Source organism: Salminus brasiliensis, chromosome 8 (assembly GCF_030463535.1).
Source record: "Salminus brasiliensis chromosome 8, fSalBra1.hap2, whole genome shotgun sequence".
Lineage (NCBI taxonomy): Eukaryota > Metazoa > Chordata > Actinopteri > Characiformes > Bryconidae > Salminus > Salminus brasiliensis.
In genome coordinates this window covers 43,317,463-43,344,800 of record NC_132885.1, presented here as the reverse complement: position 1 = coordinate 43,344,800, position 27,338 = coordinate 43,317,463, and the positions used below count along the sequence as shown (strand labels likewise).

The 27,338-nt window shown below is 48.7% G+C and overlaps 1 protein-coding gene across 2 annotated transcripts; it reads left to right on the top strand.

Moving 5' to 3' along the window:
• The first annotated feature begins 338 nt into the window (after window positions 1-338).
• Window positions 339-22,174, top strand: LOC140560776 (rho GTPase-activating protein 6-like). Of its 2 annotated transcripts, XM_072685312.1 has the most exons (13): window positions 339-983; window positions 14,440-14,599; window positions 14,857-14,925; window positions 15,758-16,005; window positions 16,218-16,413; window positions 16,654-16,709; window positions 16,795-16,945; window positions 17,347-17,495; window positions 17,736-17,915; window positions 18,042-18,139; window positions 19,040-19,248; window positions 19,675-19,755; window positions 20,034-22,174. In XM_072685312.1, the coding sequence occupies exons 1-13, from the start codon at window positions 612-614 to the stop codon at window positions 20,537-20,539; spliced, it is 2,475 nt and encodes an 824-aa protein (XP_072541413.1). In that variant the 5' UTR covers window positions 339-611; the 3' UTR covers window positions 20,540-22,174. The 2 variants fall into 2 exon arrangements, with proteins under 2 accessions (XP_072541413.1, XP_072541415.1); XM_072685314.1 differs by lacking the exon at window positions 19,675-19,755.
• Window positions 22,175-27,338: the final 5,164 nt, after the last annotated feature.

Sequence of the window (27,338 nt, the reverse complement as noted above, 5' to 3'; positions counted from 1 at the left end):
TCAGACAGGTTTAAAGAAGGTCTGAGAGAACACACACTTCAAGCTCCTGGATGAAGACAGGAGGAGAAGCTGTGTGAAGACTCCGCTCGTGGGACACACAGGGCTAGTTTGTAAACTATGGCTGGATCTGAGCTGAAAATCTGCCACAGGGGGTTGGATGGACTTAATGAAGGGACTAGGCGGAGATTTCTATCGCTTTTCTCCTTCCTGCTCGCTCCCAGAGGAGGCTCTTCCCACTGAGAAGATTAGAGGGAGAAGGAGAGGGAGGGAGAGCGGCAGTGGAGTCAGCTCCATTCACTTGTGTGGACTTAACGCAACCCCTGCTTTCCTTCTGAAGTTTGAACTCAATAAAATCTCCATGTCTGTGTTCTGATGCACATTCTTCTCGGTCTTGTTCCCCTCAGGCGTGTGCTCGGATCTGACGGAGGAGGATGGACTGTGTGTTTCTTTTTAGGGGTCCAAGCACCTAGTGCCTGTTAGGATCTCTCTGCTTCAGAGAACTTCAGCAGAGACACAGCATCTGCCGGCTCATCAGACCTACACATACAGAACCTTTACTGTAGTCGATGTCCTTTTTCTTAATGGAGGATTAAAAAAACCCAAGAACCAACATGTCCGGTCAAGGAATACTGAACAGCGTCTTCTCCTGCTCATCAGCGCCCACCAAAACCAAGAGGAAGCTGAGGCAGACCCAGAGCTTGGACTCAGCTCTGATCAGGAACTGTGGGACAGACCTGGACGAGAGAAGACCAGCCGGAACGCCGCTTTCCCGAAAGCCTGCTGACCGTCTCTGGACCTTGGACCCAGACTACGATCCGAAAAGTGCCAAAAGGAGCGTGGCCCGGGACCTGCCCGCGAACCTTTCAGGCCCGGCCCAGTCCGCACCCGGCGGTATCATTTTCTCACCCAGGAAGTGGCTTCAGAAGAGTGTGCCGCAGGTGGACGCTCTGGACACGTTCTCCTGCAGCGTCTGGAAGTCTGGGGTAAGACTGGCACATACAGAGGCGTTCATTATCCTCTATACATCATGCATCATATATGCAGCCCTGCACAGTATATACACTGTTACATAGAGAAGTATTATACACACATATATCTGTGTAATATATGCTATTATAAGGATGTCATCATATATGCCTATACATCAGGAAGAGTCAGGAAGAGTCAGGAAGAGAAGAGTTCATGGTTCCATCTAATGGTGTTTCAGCTGTGTGATCCTATAATTCATATACACCTATTCATCATACATACAAGAGCGCTAGTGAAGTCAGGATGTTGGGTGATCACCAGCCCACCTCACCCCCACTCCCCAACTCATCCCAGAAGTTTTCTCCAGAGGGTCCTATTCTATTGGCTATCTATTGTTCTTCTCTACAGGGACTATTTGCACATCTTGTCTCTGTCTCTTGTCTCTTGTCTCTCCTCCTCGGTTGTAGTCGGCATCAGCCCTCTTCCCTGCAGGCTGGGCTTATTGGCAGGGCCGGCAGGCGCAGCGTGGATGTTTGGCAGGCTCGTGTTTACAGGCAGCTGCTCCTTGGCAGGCGGCCGTTCATGTCCTCGTGTGTACGTTACTCTTACTGCAATGCTCCTCCAGAATCTAGTAGAAAGTCTTCTTCTCTGGACAGTAGAGACAGTTACTTCAACAGAAGCAGGATCAGCTCTTTAATAGTCTTGATTTCAGAAGAAACAGTGAATGAGCAGGTGTCCCAATACTTTTGTCCATATAGAATTTTAGATCAGGGTTCTTTTTCAGAAAGTTTCAGACGGTACAGATTGTGAGTTGGGTTTGGAGCAAATACCTGGAGCATCTCGAGGGTCTGTGAAGACTGCGTTAGGTGTTCTGGTCGAGGCCAGAATTCGGACCGCGAGTCTGGGAGCTCCTGGTGATGCAGTCTGGATGTACAGCAAAGATGCCGTTTAGCCTCCAGGCCTGGATTAATGTGGCGTAATCTTGTTTGGGCTCTCGCTCTGTGTCGTCTCATTAAATGGAATTAGGCATTGTTGATGTACAGAACTGAGGCTTATGGGATAATGTGTTCATTAAACCCGGGATCAGGGTCTAAGCCCTTGGGTAAGGTGTTGTATCTTCAGCTGTCAGACCTTCAGTGGCCGGCACTGCGGTTCATCGATAGCTGTTTGAGTGTGCAGGTTCTGTCCGTGTAGCTACAGACCGAGCCTGCACGCTGATTTATGAAGAACTTCGCTTTTGGGTGCTTTTGGGGGATTTCGTAAGTTAGCTTTGATCTCTCCACGCTGGCTAAGATACAATAGAAAGGAAGCTGGAGACAAAAATAACTTCTTCCTGATGAGCCAGAAAGACCAAATCCCTCAGAGCACTCATCCTTGGAGGAATGGCGTGTTTTTGGAGTCTGATGTTGCTCAAGCATTAACGAGGTGGGGGGGGGGGGGTGTTGAAGGAGGCAGAGATGCTGTAGAACAGAGCCTGTTTATAACTGGATGAATCATTCTGCTGCTTCAACTCCTCCCTCATCGCCGCTCCACTGGACGCAGTCATACTGGTGCTGGATCAGCGTAACACACGCCGGTTTTACCCCTGACTTTATTCCCAGTTCTAAAGTCTAGGTGGACCACAGTCCAGGTCCGGCCCCGGACGCTGGTCCTATAAACTAGTATGGTAATAGTACTAGTAATAGTGTTATTTTAACTGGAGTAGCTTTTCTAGACTTTACGGTACAGGTTCAGCAGCCCAGGAAACTCACAGACCAATCACAGCATTATAACTAGCAAACATGACGCTCCCCAGCCAATCAGGTCTGTGCACTGTGAGTGAGCGACACACAGGAAAGGTAAGACATCCGCCGGCTCTAAAAAAAGGAGGAAAGTGGAACCGAGCTTGTAATCGGGAATGGACCTGGACAGGTTTACTCTTCCCACGGGCAGCTCATTAGCATAGCATTAGCCTACTGAAGAGGACCCACCCAGTTGACCAATCAGAGCCCAGTCTGGTCACACTGTCAGCAGAACAGCGTAGACTGCCGAGTCCTGTGAGGTTTGACCACCATGTCAGACTAATCCAGGGCTTTGGAGAGACCGGCAGTGTCCTGAAGCCTCGGTTTGTAGACTGAAGTCGGGGGGGTGTTGGGGGGGGGGGGGGTATCTGTCCGTTGCTGAGGCTCTGCAGCTGCCATGAAATGTCAAACCCTGATGAGACTCTATCAGTGCTGAAATCTGTCCGCCTGTCCTGAGTCAGGATTCTACTCCAAGCGTAGAGTAGAGCGCTCAGGTGTGCAGGTGTTCGGTGCTGAGGCAAGAAAAGAGCCGACAGGGAAAAGGGAGAACCAGCAGAGCGCTCCTGATGATGCTGCAGTTCTCAGTGTCCAGACCGAGTCGTCACGCTACCACAGAAGAAGTTCCACACATACGGAAGCGTGAACGTAACACGACTGCCACACACACTCAGACCTCCTCCGGTCAGACGGGTTGGAGCTGACAGAAAGGCTGCAGTAGCTCAGATAACCCCTCTGTACAGCTGTGGAGAGCAGAGAAGCAGCTCAGAATGAACACCACCACCACCTCCAATCTCGAGGAGGATGGATGGGCTGCGCCTACAGAAGACCACGTCAGGTTCCACTTGTGTCAGCCAATAAACAGAAGGCTGAGGCTGCAGTGGCCCAGCACAGGCTCACCAACACTGCACAGCTGAGGGAAGTGAGGAACACGGGCAGCTGAATCTATGGATCCAACCTGCCTTGTGTGAAAGGTCCAGAAAGCTCTGAGCTTCCAGCGTGATGAACCCTGCAGAACTGTAGGCCCGTGATCAGCGCCCTCTCGTCTCTCAGGTGGCTGTAGGAGGTTTGTGTGGATTGAGGGGGACGTTCTGAAGTGGATCTGGCCGAGAGGTTGGCAGAGTTGTTGACGCGCACTGCAGTGCTCAGGTCTAATCGATGTGGCGTTAATCTCACTCTGGGGTTCGGGGGCCTGGAAATAATGAGGTTTCCCCAAATGAATTTGTTTCCAGGGGGAAAGATGTGCTGCCCTGTGGGTAGCGGAGCTGACGGAGAGAGGTTCAGACAGTCCAAATACAGAGACTCCTCCAGCCTGCTCCTGGTCTGCTGTTTCCGAGGCCGCCAGTCTTCAATCAAACACCTGACTGTTAGCTTTTATCTGTTAGCTGTTAGCGGGAATCTGTTTTAGCAGTCCCCACCTCATCCCAAAAGTACTGGATGGAGCTCCTCCACCATCATTCCAGAGAACACAGTTCTTCCACTGCTCCACAGCTCCTCAATGCTGGGGGGCTTTATACCCCTCTAGCCCACACCTGGCATTATTAGGCAGCATGGAGCCAATAGGGTCATGATGATCTGCTCCAGAGAGTTCTATTCTATTGTTTATTAGAAGAGGTGTCCACAAACATTTGGACATGTAGAGCCCCGTGGCTCCAGTGTAAAACTAAAGAAACACTATACATGATTTGGCAGACCGAGTGTATTTGGAGTGTTTGTGTATGTGTATGTAGTGGTGTGTGTGTGTGTGTGTGTGTGTGTGTATGTGTGTGTAGTGGTGTGTGTGTGTTGGGGGGGCTGTGTAAATATTATTATTAAATAAGTGCTGTGTTTATTTTATTAAGCTACAGCTTCCTGCTGTATGGAGTGCTTCACTTATGCACAGCTCAGAATCACACACACACACACTCTCTCTCTCTCTCTCTCTCTCTCTCTCTCTCTCTCTCTCTCACACACACACACACACACACACACACACTCCATTTCACCATTCATCATTTTCACTGTTTCACTGAAAGTGCACTATAAGGTAGGTGTTTCTGATAAAATGGCCAGTGAGTGCACCTATATGCTGATGAATCCAGGTATCAGTATAGGTGTTGCTGACACACACAGGTGACCCCGTCCCTGCAGCTCTGTGCTCAGTTGCTCTGTCTCTGACTGGGCTTCAGCAGAAGCGGGTCTTACTGTGGAGCCTCTCCGTGGCTCTCCTGCGCGGCGGGCTCCTGGGCTGCGTATCTCCAGCCTGCTGCAGATCTTCTTCAGTGCCACAATAACAGGAAGACAGGCTGACAGTGTTTCACCCTCACGCTAAGCCCTGCACATCGCTCAGTCTCTCAGTAACAGTGCTGAACGGATAAACGCTCGATCCGGGCCTGGAACCGGGCCTGGATCCGGCTCAGAGGCTCGTTTAATTGGGGTTGTTTCTAATGCCTTGTTTGGTCAGATGCCGTCCCCGTACACGCTGCCCCGAGGGCTGGACTGTTGACTTGGCTGGAACACTAGTGCTCTCTGTAATGTTCAGATTTGGAGACAGGTGAGAGTTTTAGTGTCTGTGGCTCTCTGGCTGGTGCGCCCCCTAGAGGTCGGAAATGTACTTCTGCTGCTTCTGTAACTCTGTCTCTACTGATGATGACATACCGAGGTGAGGTGAGGTGAGGCGAGGTGGGCGGCCTTCTGAATTTTAACGCTCCCATTGGTCACCACAGCAATGTCTGAAGCAGAAAACTAACTAAATCTAATTGGCTCCTTTCTGCACTGTTTGTTCCTCGCCTAGCTCCGCCTCCACACTTAACAGGGTGGATCTACTCGTTAAACAATGGGCTTCTATAGCAATCTTTTTTTATTGCCAATTAATGCTCCTGTATGCTAAGTGTTTCCAATAAAATGGCCAGTGAGTGAACCTGTATGGTAGGTGCACTTGAATATATATGTTGTACCCTGGGCAGCACTGGGGTGGATTTTTACTTTCTGGACCTGAATTTTCCATCTCTAGTGTTTACAAGAATATAGCCAATAAGGCGTTTCTGATAAAATGGCCAAAGAGTGTAGCTACAAGGTAGGCGGACGTAATAAACCAGACACTGCGTGTAAACGCAGTCCCGGTCCTCTTAATCAGGCCATGCTCAGTTTGCCTGCCGTCGCTCATAAACCTTGCCGACAAGCGACGGAGATGAAAACCTCTGGAGTGAAGCGACATCTGGTTTCCATGAAGCGATCCTCAACTCCTGTTTCTCTCAGCAGGGCCTGGCAGTCATCCCTGACCACATATTTCATCCCTCTGGAGACCGGTCCAGTTTAACCAATCTTTACAAGAAACTCTCCGTGGAGGGAGGGAGGTCTCAATGTTCTGTTTCTCACAGAACCACTTTCTCAACCTCTCACTGGACTGTGTGGAAACAGCTAGCATGTGAATGTGGTGATGGTACCAGTTGATAGGTATCTGGAACAGGTTATCTGGAACAGGGTGTGGTAAGTGTTGCTCTGTCACCAGGAGGTTGCAGGTTCAATCCCTGGTGATGCCACAGCCATCCGTCTGTGGTGGGAATCCTCTCTCTGGGTGGGTAGGACGGTTCTTGCTCTCCTCTTGTACTTTACTCCTGCACCACTTCAGCACACTGAGCCTTTCCAACCTGGCCTGCTGTCCAGAACATCTCCAGGCCAGAAATATCTTTACTGAGGTAGGGAAAGCTTCAGCCCAGGCTGTTACCATTAAAGGCAAGTTTCTACCTGAAAGTTCTCCTGTCCGCTAACGTTCTGTCAGACGTGTTCCCGACACTGAGCCCAGTTTGGCCTGTTTGCAGAGAAGCAAAATTTCAAACCCTTCATCTGCAGACCTGAGAGTTCAGGCCGATCTGCTGTGTTCCTGTACTGGTCAACTTCAGCGGTTCACGTTGCCCATTTCTCCAGGATGAGCTGGAGTGCAGAACTAATCATCCAGCATCAGACCCTGATCTCACGGATGCTCTCACTTGCTCTCATGGGGCTAAATACAATCAAATCCGCATCACAGCAATGTTCCAACATTAAGTGTAAAGTCTTCCCAGAAGAGTGAAAGGCTGTTACTGCAGGAAAGGGGGACCAATCCAGATAAAGCCCCTGATTTGAGGGGAACCTGTGAGTACAGCCTGTGAACGACGGCGCGGCTGTGTTTAATATCCTGCAGCTCTTTTGTTTTTAATTAAGAGCAGAGAGAGTGATCATAGCCACATGGGGGGACGTAAACAGGGGACGTTAACAGGGGACGTTAACAGGGGACATTAGAGCAGAGCCTCCCTGTGCTACTCTGAGTATTCAGGTCAGCAGCTTCAGCAGATTTGGCCGTTATGTTTCCGCTGCAGTTGGATTGTCTGATCCTCCGGCGCTGGAGCTTTACGTTATTGTTTCACGTGGCTGCAGACATTCCACAGACCACAGCAGTCTGCTGCCCGTCCCACCTTTCCTTCTGCTGCCATCCTCAACTTGTGTACGGTATCTGAGTGCACTCCCCGGATGTCCTCAGTGAGGGCATCTGTCACAATGTGGGCTAGAGGGGTATAAAGCCCCCCAGCATTGAGCTGTGGAGCAGTGGAAGAGCTGTGTTCTCTGGAATGATGGTGGTGGAGCTCCATCCAGTACTTCTGGGAGGAGTTGGGAAGTTGGGGAGGATGAGTTGGGGTGGTGATCATCATCCACCATCCTGACCTCACTAACACTTTTTTTGCTGAATGCAATCAAATCCTCACATCAATGTTTGTCCAGAATCTAGTAAAAGGTCTTTCTCTCTGGACAGTAGAGACAGTTACTGCAACAAAACCTGAAATATATGCCCCTATATTTCAGAGAAGCAATGGATGAGCAGGTGTCCCAATACTTGTGTCCAAATAGCATAATTGGGAATTGGATACGCTAGCTAAAGCAGCCTGCTAACATGCTAGAAGATTTAATTCGGTCACAGGAGGGTTGGTCTCCAGGTGTGTTCTGACGGTCTTTGGTCAGTAAGGTGTGTTCCACTGGCCTGTTTGATGGTCTTGTTCCCATGGCTTGTCACAACGCTGGAAAAGGAAGTGACCTGCATGCTTGACCTGGCTGCTGTGGACTGAAAGACATTTCCCAGCACACACACGGCATGAGCCTTCACTTCTCATTAGTGTGTGCTATTGTCCACCCTCTGCCATTACTGGATAATATTATTGGTGCTGTAAATGTTAAGGTTCTGTGCAGGTTTGCGCTACACAGCTGTTGAGAGTGTGTAGTTGTGAACGGACTGAAACACAAACAGTCCTAAATGCTCGGTGGAGTGTGGACAGGCCTCCGCTTAGTGGCAGCACTAATAACAATAAGGACGGTGCAGTGATCATTAACGTGATTCCTTTATGTAAATAATGATGTTCAGTAATGTTCAGTAGCCAAATCCTCAGAAGCAGCAGATCAGACTGAGCCCAGGTTCCCCAAAGCATCTGAGATGTAGAGAGAGGGTAGAGAGAGTGTTCAGTGTGATGCTCACTCGCCCATTAAGGAAACATGTTTGAGCTAAGATGCTTTCAGAGGCCCAGCCTGATGTTTTCATGTGTACTATGATAATATTTGGTATTTGAGCTGAATGTAGGCCGGTGATAAGGCCTGGACGTGCCTATAGTGTTATAAATTAATAAATCAAATAATTCTGAAAAATCTGGAGTGATTGGTCCTGAGAACCAGGCTTGTTTCCTCTCCAGTGTGCATCTCTCTATTGTACTATGTGGTGGTTGGACCTGTAGAGGGAGCTGTAAGCCTTGATGAGCTGCTGCGGTCTGCCTTTGCTGGATGTGTGGAGGCAGGTGTGTGCCTGTCTTACATTAGCCCAGAGCAGGAGAACTGCTCTATATATATATATATATATACAGAGAGAGAGAGAGAGAGAGATAAATATATGCAAAACAGATATGCAAATATCAATAACGGTTTGTGCCCCCTTCAATAAATGTCCTTTTGTTGAGATTATGGCTGAGTCGTGATGAGCAGTAATGTGCAGGATTTTTTCACGTCAGCAGAGGTGCACAAACTTTTGCACAACTGTAGATCAGGTCCTGACTATCTGCTGCAGCAGTGCTGTGAGGAGTGCTCTCAGGTGCAGGTGTAGTGTTAATCCACCTGCTGCCAGGCTGATGGAGTAACAGTGCTGAATGAACAGGTCAGGACGGGTTTCAGGCTCACAGCTGCGCCTCCTCTTCAGCCCAAACATATGACTGCATTTAAATGCTTTTCTGAGTTACTTTGGTTCTAGATAGATCAGGAACCCTGGAGGAACCCTAATTCAGGTGTGTAATGTATGTATTAAATGAAGGCTACTGTACAGACTGTGATGGAGTGGTAAAGGTCAGTCTGCTGTAGTGAAACTGTTCAGTAAAGCTCAGCGTCAGCGCTCTCTCTCTCTCTCACACACACACACACACACACACACACACACGCACACACACTCTTCAAGTACAGGCTTGCTCTCTGAGTGTTTCCATCATCACTCCACCTCCGCCCTCGGCCACTTTCCCTCAGAGTAAACACCCACTCTGACAGACAGCTCCAGCACTGCCCACCGCCACACTCGGAGTCAGAGCTGGAGTCGGGGGCTGCTGGTGAGGAGGGGGAGCTGCTGAAACACATGTTTTGGAGGCGATGGGAGACACAGCGCCGGCCGTGAGTCACAACATTCAGAGAGTTTAAAGCTTCAGAGGGAAAGACTGTAAAACTGTGGCTGACTGACGCACAGACCAGGGATTCTAGGGTATATCAGTGGGCTTCTAGGGTATAGCAGTGGGCTTCTAGGGTATAGCAGTGGGCTTCTAGGGTACAGCAGTGGGATTCTAGGGTATAGCAGTGGGCTTCTAGGGTATAGCAGTGGGCTTCTAGGGTATATCAGTGGGCTTCTGGGGTATATCAGTGGGCTTCTAGGGTATAGCAGTGGGCTTCTGGGGTATATCAGTGGGCTTCTAGGGTATATCAGTGGGCTTCTAGGGTATAGCAGTGGGCTTCTAGGGTATATCAGTGGGCTTCTGGGGTACAGCAGTGGGCTTCTAGGGTACAGCAGTGGGCTTCTAGGGTACAGCAGTGAGAGGGGGAGAGGAGAGGAGGAGGCTGAGGGGAGGATCTCAGGGGGGATCTCAGTGGTGGTGCACAGCTGTGTGAGCACTGCAGTCTGATATTGATGGTGTTACTGGTGTGTGTGTGTGTGTGTGAGAGTGTGTGTGTGTGTGTGTGTGTGTGTAAGTGTGTGTGTGTGTGTGTAAACAGTCTCCCTGATTAATGGTGGAAGTCACACCCAGAATGAGACACTTCCTGTTTCTTTGTGTTAGTTGGGGGGCTTACACATGGATGGGGGGGGCGTTATATAGCCTTATATAGCCTACCAACACTCTCTCACTCGCACTCTCTCACTCTCTAACTCTCTCACTCTCACTCACACACTCTCACTCACACACTCTTACTCACATTCTCTCACTCTCTAACTCTCTCACTCTCACTCACACACTCTCACTCACATTCTCTCACTCTCTAACGCTCACACACTCTCACTAACACACTCTCACTCTCACTCACACACTCTTACTCACACACTCTCACTCTCTAACTCTCTCACTCTCACCCACACTCACAGTCTCACACTCTCTAACTCTCTCACTCTCACTCACACACTCTTACTCACAGTCTCACACTCTCTAACTCTCTCACTAGGGGGAGCTACTGAGCTACTGTGCTAACCTCAGCCAGCGTCCTCAGAAAGGAAAAAAGCCAAGAAACCCACCATCACACCAGAGTTCCACCTCCCCGTGGTCCTCATGTGGGTCAGACGGGTCAAACCAAGCGATGGAGGGCAGTCCTGATCTGAGTTCCATCATCATTACAAAGAACCCCTTCTGTTCTACTGTGTAGAACCTGCTTTGCTTTGTTTTTTAGTAAAGCTCAGCCAGACTGATCTCAAGCGAACCGTCCTCGTCCTCGTCCTCGTCCGCCCCTGCTGTGTGTGTCTGTCAGGCGAGACGGCCGATCTCTTTTATCTCCAGCACAGACGGGCTCCAGGCTCGGCTTTCTTAAGAGGCTCTTGTTGAAACGTGTTGGAGATGGTGTAGCGTGGAGGACGCTGTGATGTAAATGAGCACCAGTTTCCACTGAAAGCTGGTATTTATAGGGGTCAGCTGCTAGCACTGAGAACACTGAGATGCTACAGGGACTGACTCTGTTAGGGGTTAGCGCTGGGGGATTCAACTATGAGGTATTTCCAATTTAGCCCTCGACCCGCTAGTGACAACACAGACTCGAGCTTCTTTCAGTACACTAGGGGGCGCTGTGTGTCTTTCACTCGCTAGATGGGGAGAGAGAAGTCTAGCCATTCGCTCGCAACAGCTTTTAGCAGCAATACAGTTAGCTAGAGTTAGCTAGAGTTAGCTAGAGTTAGCCAGAGTTAGCTAGAGTTAGCTAGAGTTAGCAAGAATTAATGAGAGTTAGCTAGAGTTAGCTAGAGTTAATGAGAGTTAGCTAGAGTTAGCTAGAGTTAGCAAGAGTTAATGAGAGTTAGCTAGAGTTAGCTAGAGTTAGCCAGAGTTAGCTAGAGTTAGCTAGAGTTAGCAAGAATTAATGAGAGTTAGCTAGAGTTAGCTAGAGTTAGCTAGAGTTAACGAGAGTTAGCTAGAGTTAGCTAGAGTTAGCAAGAGTTAATGAGAGTTAGCTAGAGTTAGCTAGAGTTAGCAAGAGTTAATGAGAGTTAACGAGAGTTAGCTAGAGTTAGCTAGAGTTAGCTAGAGTTAACGAGAGTTAGCTAGAGTTAGCTAGAGTTAACGAGAGTTAGCCAGAGTTAACGAGAGTTAGCCAGAGTTAACGAGAGTTAGCCAGAGTTAACGGGAGTTAGCTAGAGTTAGCCAGAGTTAGCAAGAGTTAACGAGAGTTAGCTAGAGTTAAAGCGAGTTAGCAAGAGTTAACGGGAGTTAGCTAGAGTTAGCCAGAGTTAGCAAGAGTTAACGAGAGTTAGCCAGAGTTAGCCAGAGTTAGCAAGAGTTAACGAGAGTTAGCCAGAGTTAACGAGAGTTAGCCAGAGTTAGCTAGAGTTAGCTAGAGTTAGCAAGAGTTAACGAGAGTTAGCCAGAGTTAGCTAGAGTTAGCAAGAGTTAGCCAGAGTTAACGAGAGTTAGCCAGAGTTAGCTTGAGTTAGCAAAAGTTAGCTAGTGTTCAGTATTTGTTATCTAATAAACAGCGTTAGCCGGGTGTTTTCAGATAGCTCAGTTAGCTAGAGTTAGCAAGAGTTAGCGAGAGTTAACGAGAGTTAGCAAGAGTTAACGAGAGTTAGCCAGAGTTAGCCAGAGTTAGCTAGAGTTAGCAAGAGTTAACGAGAGTTAGCCAGAGTTAGCTAGAGTTAACGAGAGTTAGCTAGAGTTAACGCGAGTTAGCCAGAGTTAACGAGAGTTAGCCAGAGTTAGCTAGAGTTAGCTAGAGTTAGCAAGAGTTAACGAGAGTTAGCCAGAGTTAGCTAGAGTTAGCAAGAGTTAGCCAGAGTTAACGAGAGTTAGCCAGAGTTAGCTTGAGTTAGCAAAAGTTAGCTAGTGTTCAGTATTTGTTATCTAATAAACAGCGTTAGCCGGGTGTTTTCAGATAGCTCAGTTAGCTAGAGTTAGCAAGAGTTAGCGAGAGTTAACGAGAGTTAGCAAGAGTTAACGAGAGTTAGCCAGAGTTAGCAAGAGTTAACGAGAGTTAACGAGAGTTAGCTAGAGTTAGCAAGAGTTAGCCAGAGTTAGCTTGAGTTAGCAAAAGTTAGCTAGTGTTCAGTATTTATCTAATAAACAGCGTTAGCCGGGTGTTTTCAGATAGCACAGTTAGCTAGTGTTCAGTATTTATCTAATAAACAGCGTTAGCCGGGTGTTTTCAGATAGCACAGTTAGCTAGTGTTCAGTATTTATCTAATAAACAGCATTAGCCGGGTGTTTTCAGATAGCTCAGTTAGCTAGTGTTCAGTATTGATCTAATAAACAGCGTTAGCCGGGTGTTTTCAGATAGCACAGTTAGCTAGTGTTCAGTATTGATCTAATAAACAGCGTTAGCCGGGTGTTTTCAGATAGCACAGTTAGCTAGTGTTCAGTATTTATCTAATAAACAGCGTTAGCCGGGTGTTTTCAGATAGCACAGTTAGCTAGTGTTCAGTATTTATCTAATAAACAGCATTAGCCGGGTGTTTTCAGATAGCTCAGTTAGCTAGTGTTCAGTATTTATCTAATAAACAGCGTTAGCCGGGTGTTTTCAGATAGCACAGTTAGCTAGTGTTCAGTATTGATCTAATAAACAGCGTTAGCCGGGTGTTTTCAGATAGCACAGTTAGCTAGTGTTCAGTATTTATCTAATAAACAGCGTTAGCCGGGTGTTTTCAGATAGCACAGTTAGCTAGTGTTCAGTATTTATCTAATAAACAGCGTTAGCCGGGTGTTTTCAGATAGCTCAGTTAGCTAGTGTTCAGTATTTATCTAATAAACAGCGTTAGCCGGGTGTTTTCAGATAGCTCAGTTAGCTAGTGTTCAGTATTTATCTAATAAACAGCGTTAGCCGGGTGTTTTCGGTCGTTATCTCAGGTGGAGAGCGTGGAGTTCCTCGTCTCGGAGGCTTGTTTAAACTCCTGTGGCTTTGGGAGATGTTTGCTTTCTGTCTGGACTCGTCCTGGGTTCTAGTGTTTGTCTGTTCAGAGGAGTGGAGGAGTGGAGGGGGGTGTTGTTGTTCTTTGTTGGTTCTCAGTGTGGAATCTCTCCCTCTTACAGCGCTGAGGTTCTACAGACGCGGTTCTTTAGAGCTGTACAGTAAACAAACGCAGGCCGTTCAGGACAGTCTGCCGTAGCCGGTCTGATTAATGCAGAGTCAGGCGCTGGTGGTAGACATGTTTTTGCTGAGACAGTTTTCTGATGATTGCTGAGTTTGTCCACCCAGAGAACATTCAGCTATACATACATCATAAAGCGCTGAGTCAGCAACTGAGAGTCGCTGCAGCGGTTATTCAAATCTTATACCCATTACCCCTAATTAACCTGCTGGACACTTTATTAGAAACACCAGAAACACCTACCTTGTGCTTCCACTCACTGGCCACTTTATTAGAAACCCCTACCTTGTGCTTCCACTCACTGGCCACTTTATTAGAAACACCCAACTTGTTCTTTGATCTAATCAGTAATCTAATCTCAAAATAGTGGTGTCATCACTAATGTTGTGTAAATATTAGCCACTACCAGTTTAACACCCCCCCCCACTAACCCCTCACTGGGATGCTTTTTTCACCAGCCCTCAGTTCTGATTTAGAGACGATGGAACTCAGGCATGAAAGACACTCTGCAGCTCAGACGTCCTCCAAACAGGGACAGGGTCACTAAATTAGCTACGTTAGCTTCGACCCAGTGGGCAGCAGTGGGCTAGCTTACCCTGAAGCCCCATAATGAGTGTGTGTGTGTGGGTGTGTGTAGGCCTCTCGAAGATCAAAGAGGACCTAATCCGGCCCAGAGGTACACACTGACTAAAGAAAAGGGCCATGACCGTTGTCTCACAGAGGTCCAGCTCTTATTAATGGACTTGAAAGTTCTGCTGGTTCAGAGTGTCTGCCAGAACTTCACTTTTGGACTTTAGTTAAAACTAAAGCTAATTACCTTTAGAATATGGCTTTATGTGTATCTCTCTGTGTGTGTGTGTGTGTGTGTGTGTGTGTGTGTGTGTGTGTTAGGGGGACTTTGCGTGGAGGAGTGTGTGTGGCCGGTGTTTTCGGCTGAAGGCTGTTCCTCTGCAGAGCCTGTCTGAGCTGGAAAGAGTTCGTCTGCAGGAGGTCGCCTTCATCCGCCTGCTGCAGGATTACCGCCTGGGCTGCCACATCACCATCCCTAAAGGCAAGTCATCATCATTAATCATTAATCATTAATCAATTTGTGGGTTTCCTATAAATTCAGCCTACAGCAGATTAGCCCCGCCCATTCAGCCTACAGCAGTTTAGCCCCGCCCATTCTGCCTACAGAACACCAGGCCAGTGGGCCACAGAGTGAACAGAGCTGATTGGACTGAATTTCCTGTTGACTGTAAAGTTTGCTTTTGAGGTTCTAGCTAACTGCTCCAGTGTAAATGAAGTGTAATATCTGTTCTCCTTCAGACGGACAGAAGAGGAAGAAGTCGCTGAGGAGGAAGCTGGACTATCTGGGCAAAGAGAAGAAAGATAAAGGTATCTCTCTCTAAACGCTGGAGAGTGAGCTGACCCCTGACCCCTGACCTGCAGCAGCGCTGAGGAGAGCAGCCTCTGGCTCCTGGCCTAAGACTCTTCTGTTGGGCTGATGTTAGATCTACTAACGTATGCAAATGAAGACGCCGCATTTTAGACCAATCACAGTGATGCTTGGCGACAGTCATATGTTTCAGATCTGGGTTTGTTGACGGTCATGAGAGAGGTCAGGACTGGTCACCATGGAGATTTCAGCCCACAGCAGGTGTTTAGTAAACAGTGGGACTGAGACCCGCAGTTTAGGCTCCGCACGGCTGCGGGTCGGACCGGCTTCCAGAGTCCGGTGTTCCTCTGGGTTTGACAGAACAGATACAGGTTAGCGTTAGAGGGGGTGTAGCCAGTCACAGATCACAGATCACAATCACATTGAGACGTCATATTAAGAACCTGTGTTTCCTGCATTCTGCCCAGTAAACACCAGCGCTGCATGTGTGAGCTATAGTCCAGTCTACCAAGCCCGGTCTCATTTTCTCCTCTCTTCAACAACTGCTTAGCAACCGTCACTATCCTCCAGCTCTGTTCTTTATCAGCCAGTGTTTGAATTAAAAGCTTTTTTATTTATTATTATATAGATTTTCGGCTCCACCTTAAAAGGTGCTTCTGTTAAAGAACACGAGAGCTCCTTATAGAAGCCTGAGGGAACCCAGTGAGGCCCTGAAATACCAGGTGGATAAACCTGCTCTCTCTCTCTACCCCCCTTCTCTCTCTGTCTGTCTCTCTCTCTCTCACTCTCTCTCTCACTCTCTCTGTCTCTCTCTCTTTCTCTCTCTCTCAGAGTGTGTGCCCCAGGCGTTCGGCGTGCCTCTGCAGCAGGTTATTGCTAACGACCGCTGGCTGAAGGTTCGACAGGATGCCCGTGAGGCCCAGGCGAATGTGGGCTCGTTCCTCCTGCACCTGACCGGCCCAGGAGCCAATCACAGACACTTATACAGCAGTAACTCCTCCCTCAGCTCCACCTCCGAAACAACCAACGACCCTGCGTCTCCTGCCACCCCAGAGGGCACATCCCACATTCGCAGACGGGTAGAGAAAGTGGTAGAACATTAATGAACTGCAGATGATGGAGGTTCCAAAGGTTCAGAACCTCGTAACTGGAGAATATCTGAATCTTCAAAACCTTTAGAACCTCCAGCACCTGTTAGCTACATTAGCCTAGCTGAGACATTCCCAGTGTGCCGAGATGCTGAGATGATTATTGCTCCTTGGAAAAGTTCTGACTGCTGGTCTGTCTACAGGGTGGGATGTCGGTGGACTGCATCACTGACCTGGACGACGGTCAGTCTCGCCTGCTGGAGGCGCTGCAGCTGTCTCTGCCTGCGGAGTTGCTCAGTAAGAAAGAGAAGAAGCAAGATAAGAAGCTGAGCCTGAACCCAATCTACAGACAGGTTCCTCGCGCGCTGGACCTCTGCTGCCAACATCTGGAGAAATACGGTACATTTTCAATTAAGCCTGGACTGTAGTGGTAATAATAATAATAATAAACAAATGAACAGACAAACAATCTGTGATCCGATCTGAACCACGGGCTTTATGAGCCGGTACACCACAACTGGACAGGCTAGTTAATTAGCAGGCAGCTAGCATCCTAAATCTTAATAGACTTATCAAAATGCTTATTCCAACACGGCGGGTTTGGCCCTGTCCTTGCTAACTGCTCTGGGTCTGATTCAGGTCTGCACACTGTTGGGATTTTCCGGGTCGGAAGCTCCAAGAAGAGAGTCCGACAGGTGAGAGGACCACGTTTGTGAGGCGACTTTACCTCCCTTCGAGATGCAGTGTGTGACGCGTGTTGGTGGCTCTGTATTTCTGCAGCTGCGTGAGGAGTTTGATCAGGGTGTGGAGGTGGCTTTGGGGCCAGAGCACAGTGTCCATGATGTCGCTGCCCTCCTGAAAGAGTTCCTTAGAGACATGCCCGACCCCCTGCTGACCAGAGAGCTCTACACAGCCTTCATCAACTGCACATGTGAGAATGAACACGCTCTGTAGATCCCACAGCAGCATGACTGGTGGGAGATGGGATCAATATCCTGACCTCACTAACACTCTTGTTGCTGAATGCAATCAAATCCTCACAGCAATGCTCCTCCTCCAGAATCTGGTAGAAAGTCTTCTTCTCTGGACAGTAGAGACAATTACTCCAACAGAAGCAGGATCAGCTCTTTAATACCCTTGATTTCAGAAGAAACAGTGAATGAACACTGTCCCAATACTTTTGTCAAAATATAGTGTACATTGCAGATAGCAACCCTGATATGGTTCTTGTGTGGCACTTCTTAATGAAAGTTATCTAAGAAACCTGACGAGGATCAGCTGAATAACACTGTGTGTGTGTGTGTGTGTGTGTGTGTGTGTGTGTGTATTCAGCGCTGGACGCCACTGAGCAGACCGCTGTCCTGCAGCTGCTCATCTGCTTGCTTCCTGCCTGCAACAGCGACACACTGCAGCGCCTTCTCCACTTCCTGTCCACTGTAGCCAATCACTCGGAGGATTCCCGCAACAGCCGAGGGGAGAAGGTGAGATACGGAGACAGAGGGATGGGTCAGGGGATGGACGGGAATGATGGTGGTTGGGTAGTGCCGTTGTCTGCGAGCAGACCTTTAATCCAGACAGGCTTCAGCAGTCAGGCTAATAACACAACGGAGGCGGAGCCTCATTAACAACACACCTGGAGAAGAACATGATAGTGGGAGGAGTCTGGATATATTAGCGAATCCCCTTTATTCAAGCTTGTTCTGATGTTCCGCCTCTATCAGGTTCCAGGTAATAAGATGACCGCTCTGAACCTGGCCACCATCTTTGGGCCCAATGTTCTGCACAAACAGAAGAGCTCGGAGAAGGAGTTCAGTGTTCAGAGCTCGGCCCGGGCCGAGGAGAGCGCCGCCGTCATCAGCGTGGTCCAGCGCATGATCACCTCCCACGACTCCCTCTTCATGGTAGGCTGGAGATCGGGCTGGACAGTGCGGCCCTGTGTGTTACCTTCACCAGTACCAACATCAATACATTCTAATGTGCTAATGTGTGTGTGTGTGTGTGTGTGTGTGTGTGTGTGTTTCCTGTAGATTCCAGCAGAGCTTCAAGACCAGGTTCTGCTGAGTCTGCTGGAGACGGACAGTGACGTGGTGGATTACCTGCTGAGGAGGAAGGCGTGTCACTCAGAGTGAGTCAGTCCTCCTCTACACAGAGCAGGGGGGGCAGTGTGTGTGACCAACAGAGTGTGTGTGAGTAACGGTGGGTTCAGGCTGATGGAGTGTGTGTGAGTAACGGTGGGTTCAGGCTGATGGAGTTTGTGTGAGTAACGGTGGGTTCAGGCTGATGGAGTGTGTGTGAGTAACGGTGGGTTCAGGCTGATGGAGTGTGTGTGAGTAACGGTGGGTTCAGGCTGATGGAGTGTGTGTGAGTATCGATGGGTTCAGGCTGATGGAGTGTGTGTGAGTATCGGTGGGTTCAGGCTGATGGAGTGTGTGTGAGTAACGGTGGGTTCAGGCTGATGGAGTGTGTGTGAGTATCGATGGGTTCAGGCTGATGGAGTTTGTGTGAGTAACGGTGGGTTCAGGCTGATGGAGTGTGTGTGAGTAACGGTGGGTTCAGGCTGATGGAGTGTGTGTGAGTATCGGTGGGTTCAGGCTGATGGAGTGTGTGTGAGTATCGATGGGTTCAGGCTGATGGAGTGTGTGTGAGTATCGGTGGGTTCAGGCTGATGGAGTGTGTGTGAGTAACGGTGGGTTCAGGCTGATGGAGTGTGTGTGAGTAACGGTGGGTTCAGGCTGATGGAGTGTGTGTGAGTATCGATGGGTTCAGGCTGATGGGGTGTGTGTGAGTAACGGTGGGTTCAGGCTGATGGAGTGTGTGTGAGTATCGGTGGGTTCAGGCTGATGGAGTGTGTGTGAGTAACGGTGGGTTCAGGCTGATGGAGTGTGTGTGAGTAACGGTGGGTTCAGGCTGATGGAGTGTGTGTGAGTATCGGTGGGTTCAGGCTGATGGAGTGTGTGTGAGTATCGGTGGGTTCAGGCTGATGGAGTGTGTGTGAGTAACGTTGTGATGTGGGGGTGTTTGGCAGGAGTCCATCCACGCTGGAGCCGGAGGAGTCGCTCAGTCTGGGTGAACGCTGCTCCTCCAGTGACTCCAACAGAGTGTCCAGTGGAGAAGAGTCTCCATACGAAAACAACTCCCCCACGCTGTCACAGTGGCTGCCTGTGGGGGACAGAGAGGTCCAGCTGAGTCCAGAGAGTCTGTCCATCTCTACACCACCTCCTCTCATTTACAGTGGTCAGTAATCAAAGAACACAATACATTGTTCCTCTGTGAGAGCACTATAGAGCGCCCCCTACTCTTCCTGTAGTGTAGTACAGTCTGTCAGAATGAGTGTGTGGATCATATGAGCATTATAGAGCATTATAGAGCGCCCCCTACGCTTCCTGTAGTGTATTACAGTCTGTCAGAATGAGCGTGTGGACTATATGATCATTATAGAGCATTATAGAGCGCCCCCTACGCTTCCTGTAGTGTATTACAGTCTGTCAGAATGAGCGTGTGGATCATATGAACATTATAGAGCATTATAGAGCGCCCCCTACGCTTCCTGTAGTGCATTACAGTCTGTCAGAATGAGCGTGTGGATCATTTGAATACTATACATTGTGTTATGTGTAGAGTTAAGTCTGCTGAGAACACTGAAACTGTTCCTTTTCTCAGATGAAGATAAGGCTGATATGTGGGGAACGTGGCACGCTACGCTAAAGGCCGGGTTTTACGATCATCTGCACACACAGACATGTAGGTACATCACCTACATGAATAGCCCCCAAGATTTCCCCCATCCCTCCTTTCCCCCTAAATGTAGGCGATCAGCTGAGACGCGTTTGGTGCTTCTTTAATAATCAGCTTGGAGCTAACTGCGTCTGAATCACTCCACCATCCTCAAAGCGTGTGGCTTATAGGCTCTCTGATGCTGTTTGAATCACTGTTATCTAGAACATCTAGAACATGGACTGAAATGACCGTGTGTTTATTTTTGGCAAGCTGATCAGAAATACTTTCGTATTGTGTTTCAGGTTCTGATGGAAATCTGTCAGATTCAGTCTTCACTAGCGCTTCAGAAGCCTTGCACGGTCACCATGGCAACGTGAAGACGCCTGTCCGTCGAACACACACCTCCCCAGTCAAGGCCAGGGGTAGTCCCCACCCACCTGTGACACGTGCCCACAGCAGCCCAGTGAGAGACAGCCCAAACAACCAATCACGGGACAGCTTGCCAGCGTCTCCATGGAAACTGCGGAGTTCAGCAGGATTTGACCAATCAGAGGAGACAGGGCCAGCCCTGTCCACTACCTCTTCCTCAGCCAGGCCCCCTCCTCCATACCCTGGTCTGAGGAGAACCCCCCCCACATTACCGCCATCCTCAGAGACATACCGCCACAGTGGCTGCAGTTACCCTCCCAGCAGCCAGGGGGCAGCATCTCAGACAGACCCCGCAGCTGGAAAATATCAGGAGAAATGGCAAGTTTGGCAACTTTTATCGCCTGACGGCATCGACACGCTACCAGAAACACTGGTGTGAGACGACTCCCGTACTTTTCCTCTGCGTCTGAGTGAGTTTATGAGCCAGAATTCATTTCTACACCAACCTCCCTTTAACCCCAAGACCGATGTATGTAAATGAGCTTTGTCCTGATTGGCTAGCCTGTACTGCACCACAGTCCAGACTGCAACAGCGCTTATAACTTCAGCCTGACTGGGCGGAGCTGCACTGCTGTCCAGGAGTGAGTGGAAGTCTGTAAATATTGGAATGATGAGCTGGGTGATGGTGGAGTGAAGCAGACCCACCCCTCCACAGGACCGGTCTCTCTGAACCGCCGTGACTGTGTGTAGCTGTGATCTGAGGGAGTGGACGGACTGCCACGGGGCTGATGTCGTAATATAGGCTTGGTTCTAATCCCCTGAAAGGAGGAGAAGCACATTTCAGAAGACTGGGGTTTAAACCAGCAGCAGTCTGGAACCTTCATCTTCAGCACTATCATATTTAACCTTTTACACACGACAGCCGGAGGAGGAGCATCACACTGCAAACTGACGAGCCAAAACATTAAGACCCCCCGGACAGTGCTGATGATGTGGTATCAGAGCAGCATGTAAAGATCTGGGTTCTCTGTTAGAAGGTAGCTGAACAGTCGGTTGTAGTAGTCGACCTGACCTGAGACACTTTGACGAGGGTCAGATCCTTATGTCCAACAGGGAGCTAGCAGTGGTGAGTACGACTGATGGGGGTCCGAGGATGGACAGACCACCAACCTGAAGGTGCCCAGAGGCTCATCAGTTCTATCTATCCAGGTTCCACTAAGTTTATTAATGCTTACGTTAGGAGGAACGTATTGCAACACACAGTGATGCAGCGCCCCCTGCTGTGTATGTGGCTCCATAGTTACAGATGCTGACCCCTGACCACTGTCTCCTACATTGGACATGCGAGCATCAGAACTGGACCTGCCAACTTACAGAACTTAAAGGATCTGCTGGTACATCTTGGTGCAGATATGGTCATAATGTTTTGGCTCATCAGTGTTTCTCACTGTACAGGACTGCTGTTTGTGATAAGTAAATATGGACGGGTTTCCCAGACGGGATTAGGCCTAGAAGGTCTGGGAGACTGGTCTGAATGTCGTGGCAGAGTGCAGCTGCTTCCTCCTGCTGATTATTATTGTGTTCAGTTAAAGTTCCCTCATGTTGCTCCCTTCTGAACAGGAGGGTTCTCCAAGGGTTCTCTTGTAAAGAATCATTAGACTAGATAACTGGTTCTTCATTTATACACAAACGCTTTGCTCTGGATAACGCTGCTATATGTCCCTCCTAAAAGGTTCCCCTGCTGTTCTCTTTTTCAGCAGTGTGTAGAACCCGGTTTTGTAAGACAGCAGGTATCTCAGCAGGCGGAGAGATCATTTGTGGAGTGGGTTCTCAGTCTGTTGGTACCCGGACTGTTCTGGTTAGAGCCAGACTCGGTTACAGGACCCTCTGTGTTTCCCTCACTGTTCTGAAGAGTCCGGAACAGTCTGTGAGCAGCGCGAGAAGAGCCGAACTGTTCCTACACGCAGAAAATCATCGTCTGTAGCGCCGCTTAAACCTGCCTTCAGTGTTTCTACTGTATTTATTCTGTATATTTTGCAGCAGTTTGTTAATTAAGATTAAATTTTATGAAAATGTGTAATTGTTATTTGATTGATTAAGGCGTTTTTTTAATCCAGCGCTCAGAACAGGACTAATGATCTCATGAGCTCATGTCTGCTTTTCTTCTCAGCTCCACGGATCTCTCTATTCCAGGATGGATTTTAAAGTGTCTTAAAATGTAAAATAACTTTCAGAAAAAGTCAGAGTCTCAATGGATTTCTGCAGTAAATAATAATAATAATAATAATAATAATCAGCTCCACCTGTGCTGATTAGGTGTGTGCTGATTTTGGATCCCCCTGCTCCAGGTGCTGCAGTTTGTGTTTTGACCACTAGAGGGAGGCAGAACCAAGCGCATCTTATACCTTAGACCTCATCAACCCCGTCTGGCGGCACAGGAGCCTTTATCTTACACCACTGGTTGGGGGGTTGGGGGGGGTTCAGAACTGACCAGGAGGTTCACAGTGAGGTAAACTGCTTAGAAACTGCATAGCAACCACCTATCAACCACACAGCAACCTCCTGGGGCTCCATACGCAGCTGTACTATATTTGGGGTAAGGGAGGGATCTGACTCCAGGGTTCTGTGAAAGAACACGGATCACGGCCCCGCTGGAGCCAAACACACTCTCTGCCCAGGGGCTCTGAGATGCTGTTCTTCATCACAGAACACTTCCCTCCTCTTCCTCCCTCCAGACTTCACCCATCCTCTCGGCTCAGACACAAAGCAGAGTGTTCCAGCTGCACGGCCTGCCAGATGTTTCCCTCTCAGCACATCAGAAGAGCTGCTTTCTGTTCCTGTGGTTTGAGCTGCAGTCTTTGGAAAGCTCCTGTGGTCTCTACAAACACGAGAGGAACGGAAACACTGCAGTGAGCTTTACTGATCACATGTGGGCGAGTCTTTCCAAATAAATACACCCAACTCTTTATTCACACTAATCGGAATGTGATCAGTGACTGATCTGCATTAATCATTATTGATTATTCGTAATTATAGTATACTGCTATACTACACTAGCAGCGCTCTGCAACACCTTGCATCCACCTGGCACATCATAATATATGAAAACCATAGCAACTACCTCACAGCACCCTGTCAACCATGAAACAACAACTTAGCAACCACCTGGGATACACCAGCAATCGCTTACCAACAGAGGGTTTCACTTAAAACAGCATGTATATACTGCCTAGCAACCACCTGGCAACTGCACAGGAACCACCTGGAATACAATAACAGCTGCTTGGCAACTGCATAGCAACCACTTTGAACAGAAAGTACCTAGCAACCACCTGTGAATCACAGCGCAACCCCTTAAATGTTCTACCTGTAACTGGGAAACATCATTTATAGAGTCAGTAAAATCTTTACAAGTAAGTTACATGGGCTAGAGGGGTCTAAAGCCCCCCAGCATTGAGCTGTGGAGCAGTGGAGGAACTGTGTTCTCTGGAATGATGGTGGAGGAGCTCCATCCAGTACTTTTGGGATGAGTTGGGGATGATGATAAGATGGGGTGGTGGTCGTTCAACATCCTGACCTTACTAACACTCTTGTTGCTGAATGCAATCAAATCCTCACAGCAATGCTCCTCCTCCAGAATCTGGTAGAAAGTCTTCTTCTCTGGACAGTAGAGACAGTTACTCCAACAGAAGCAGGATCAGCTCTTTTAATACCCTTGATTTCAGAAGAAACAGTGAATGAACAGGTGTCCCAATACTTTTGTCTGTATAGTGTAGCTTGCTAGCTTGATTGTTCTCACGCGGTTCAGCAGCTTCTAGCTCCTGTGGAAAAAAGTGCTTCCTAAGCAAACCTTCAGGGCTTCTGATGAGGACGAGCTCCCCTCGCTCCCCGTCTCAGAGCCGCTAGCTACGGGAAAGTTTCTGGGAGTTTCTGGGTTTGATCTCCGCCTCTCAGTCGAAGAGGAGAACCTTTAAAACAGCCACGTCTCAAAAGCAGACCAAAGCAGGAGCTAATTACCCCGAGCGCGAGCTGGAGCGCGAGCTGGAGCGCGAGAGCAGCAGCGATAATAAGCATCCGCTCGGTTTTATTAGAGGTGCAGGAGCAGAGGGGAATTCCTGCCAGCTGGGATCAGGCCAGCGTTCGGGAACAGTCACAGCTTGGGAATGCTGCTCCTGATCAGTTCATGGAACATTCTGACGGAGGGGCTGATCCTGGATCAGGAGCATATCAACACGCTATTTACGCTAAATATGTCAACAATGAGAGAAAGCACGACACACGATAATTCCACTAGCGCATGGCTGGAGCGTGGGCTAGTTAGGCTAGGTGGGTTCTGGGTTGGGCATGGCCTCTGACCCCTCTTCCCATCACTGACCTTTGTGGGCTACCCATGCAGGCCCCACATGGTAAATTCAGGTTCTGAAAGTGAAAATTTGGCCCAGGGCCTGAATTTCCATCTCTACCACATGAGTGTGTGATCTGGGTTGTGAGCAGCCAAAGACCACGGCAGAGGACACTCCCTCAGAGCTGGAGGAAAAAACCTTCTGAGGAAGACCCACATGGGGGACCCATCCTCAGAACCACAGTAACACCATAAAGGCCCACTATTGTTCTCCCCGGTTCTGATATGATCACTGACAGGGGTTTTTCTTTGCCCTCAGTCAGGAATTATTAGCATGCATGCTAGCAGCCACAGAAAGCATGTTTTTGCCCCATATTGTTTGGAGATGGTTCTGTGTAGCAACAAAAAAGGGTTCCACTGTCTCTACAAGTCCAGGAATCAATGTTCTGTGTTGTTTAGAGTTTACAGAACCCAGCAGCTCTGTAAGGGGGTCTGCAGGAGGGTTAGCATCAGCTAAAGGCCAAAAACATGAAGATCAGGCGAGTGCAGCTCAGCCAGCCGTGTGAACCTCGCTCAGAGTGACAGAGGGTGAACCAGACGTTGAGAAAGCGTCTAGCAACCGTTCTGCTTCTGAGCAATGAAAACAGCAACCGCAGGTAAACAGTGACGAGCCGCTCCTCAACCCAAGGCCGTTCCAGTGGAGCGGGGCGCTCGGCCTGCCCCGACTCCTGCTCTGCAGCGCCACGCCCCGCTCAGCGGCTCAGGAAGGTCAACGCCTGGAGCGTCAACCGCTGTCTCTCACTCCGCCTGTCTCCTGTGCAAACCTGCAGACCTGCGCCGGGCGGGCGGGGAGGTGGGCAGGTAGGCGGGTGCAGAGGTATGTGTGATAAACACACCCTTTAGGCCCGGCATAACAGTCTCACCTCTATCCACACTCACGGCACCATCCCGCTCTCACCCGCCGAGACGCTGTCGCATCCTGCAACCATGGGGAAACAGGTAGAGCACTGGAGGGGTTCTCCACTTCTGCAGGTTCATCTATCAGGTTCTGTGTGAATCAGATTCAGAGGGAGGGTAAAGGCTGTGTGTGTGTGTGTGTGTGTGTGTGTGTGTGTGTGTGCATAAGACCTACCATAGCTTCTAGAAACACTCCATATTGTAAAGCAAAAATGCATTTAGCATATTATTATTAATTATGCATGTTACTGTTACTGTATTTTACTGAAAGTGTGTAAAAGAGAGAAAATAATTTTATTAGATTTAGATTATATAGAAATGTCTGCTGCTTCAGTATTAGATACAGTTCAGAATTAGATACAGTTCAGTATTGGATACAGTTCAGAATTAGATACAGTTCAGTATTGGATACAGTTCAGAATTAGATACAGTTCAGTATTGGATACAGTTCAGAATTAGATACAGTTCAGTATTAGATACAGTTCAGAATTAGATACAGTTCAGTATTAGATACAGTTCAGTATTAGATACAGTTCAGTATTAGATACAGTTCAGTATTGGATACACATTCTCACAGCAGTCATCACAGAACGTTTTTCCTGGACAGGTTTAATACCTTTGTTTTAGAAGGATAAGCAGGCGGGTGTCCCGATACTTTTGTCCATGTAGTGTAGCTAGCAGTTGTTAAAGCTAGCATCTTTAGCCAGGCCTGGAGGTCTCAGCTAAGCAGCTCAGTGTGGAGCAGGAATGCGAGCAGCTCGTTCCCACAGACCAGAGGAGAGCGGCTGCATGTTTTTAGGGAAAGGAGAAAAAGCCAGAAGTCTCTGGTTTGTGGTGGAAACCAAACATGTTTGTCCTACTTTCTTTGGAGGCTTTTTCCAGGGCTGTTCCTGGCAGCTGTGGAGCGCTGGGTGTTTTGGAGAGTGACTGTGGAGTTTTTCTCCTGACTGAGCTCTGAGGAGAGTCTGCTCATACAGCCCGTCTTACGGCTCTCGGGTTCTGGTACTGATCTGTGAGACGTTACTGGACGAACAGTACTGCCAGAGACTGTACATCCCTGACTAAACTACACTGATCAGTCATAACATTAAAACCACCTAACGTTAGCAGCAGATCCTTCTGAAGTCCATCCTGTAAGTTGTGAGGTGGGACTCCATGAGCATCAGTGACCCCAGGCGCCCGTGACCCGGTTCTCCTTCCTCGAGGCACCTACACCCAGCTGAGGGGCTAATGGTTTAACCCAGGAAAACGGAGAGGAGCACAGTGATCACCCGGGCTCATACCCACTGACCCAGCTCTGGCTCTCTGATTCGTGGGCTGGTCAGCCCGAGCTGTGGGGGCAGTGGGTGGATATTTTGGGGGTAAAATGATCAGTTCCAGGTCAGTGGACGGTGCCGCCTCTTCCAGCTGAGCAGTCTGCTCTTCATTATCACATTATTCATCAAGGTTACAGTGCGGTCGGGGGAAAGACACGTTTTTTTAATATGCATAGTAATTTACATAAATAACAAACATCAAAAAGAACATCAAAGGTGTAAAAACACAATCAAAAATACATGAAAAGGTTGATTTAATGTTATACTCTTTAATGTAAACACAGACTCACACTTTCCCTCCAGAACTGAAACAGCAGCTTTTAAAAACACACGTGTATCTGTTACATCACTGTACATCATTATCATCTACAGAATCAGAATCAGTTAACTGGCCCTGGCTGATCGGCTCAGTGACAGGAACCGCTGAGCTGGACTGAAGGTGAGGGGGGTGCAGTAGGCCGAGCCGCCCTGCCTGGCAGACCCCATCTGTCTGAGAGAAGCCTGGTTAAGAGAACTCCCCCAGACCCCCTTTTGTTTCACCATTTGCCTTGTCCCTTTGTTTTTCTTGAGTCCCCGAGGGGTTCCTGTGGTTAATGTAGGCAGAGCCTGTGAAACAGCCCCCC

Excerpts from the sequence above, each read along its gene's own strand:
- LOC140560776 (XM_072685312.1), top strand. The coding sequence starts at position 612 with ATGTCCGGTCAAGGAATACTGAACAGCGTCTTCTCCTGCTCATCAGCG. Across the intron at positions 16,710-16,794 it reads CCAAGAAGAGAGTCCGACAG|CTGCGTGAGGAGTTTGATCA; the intron begins GTGAGAGGACCA and ends GTATTTCTGCAG. Across the intron at positions 18,140-19,039 it reads AGGAAGGCGTGTCACTCAGA|GAGTCCATCCACGCTGGAGC; the intron begins GTGAGTCAGTCC and ends GGTGTTTGGCAG.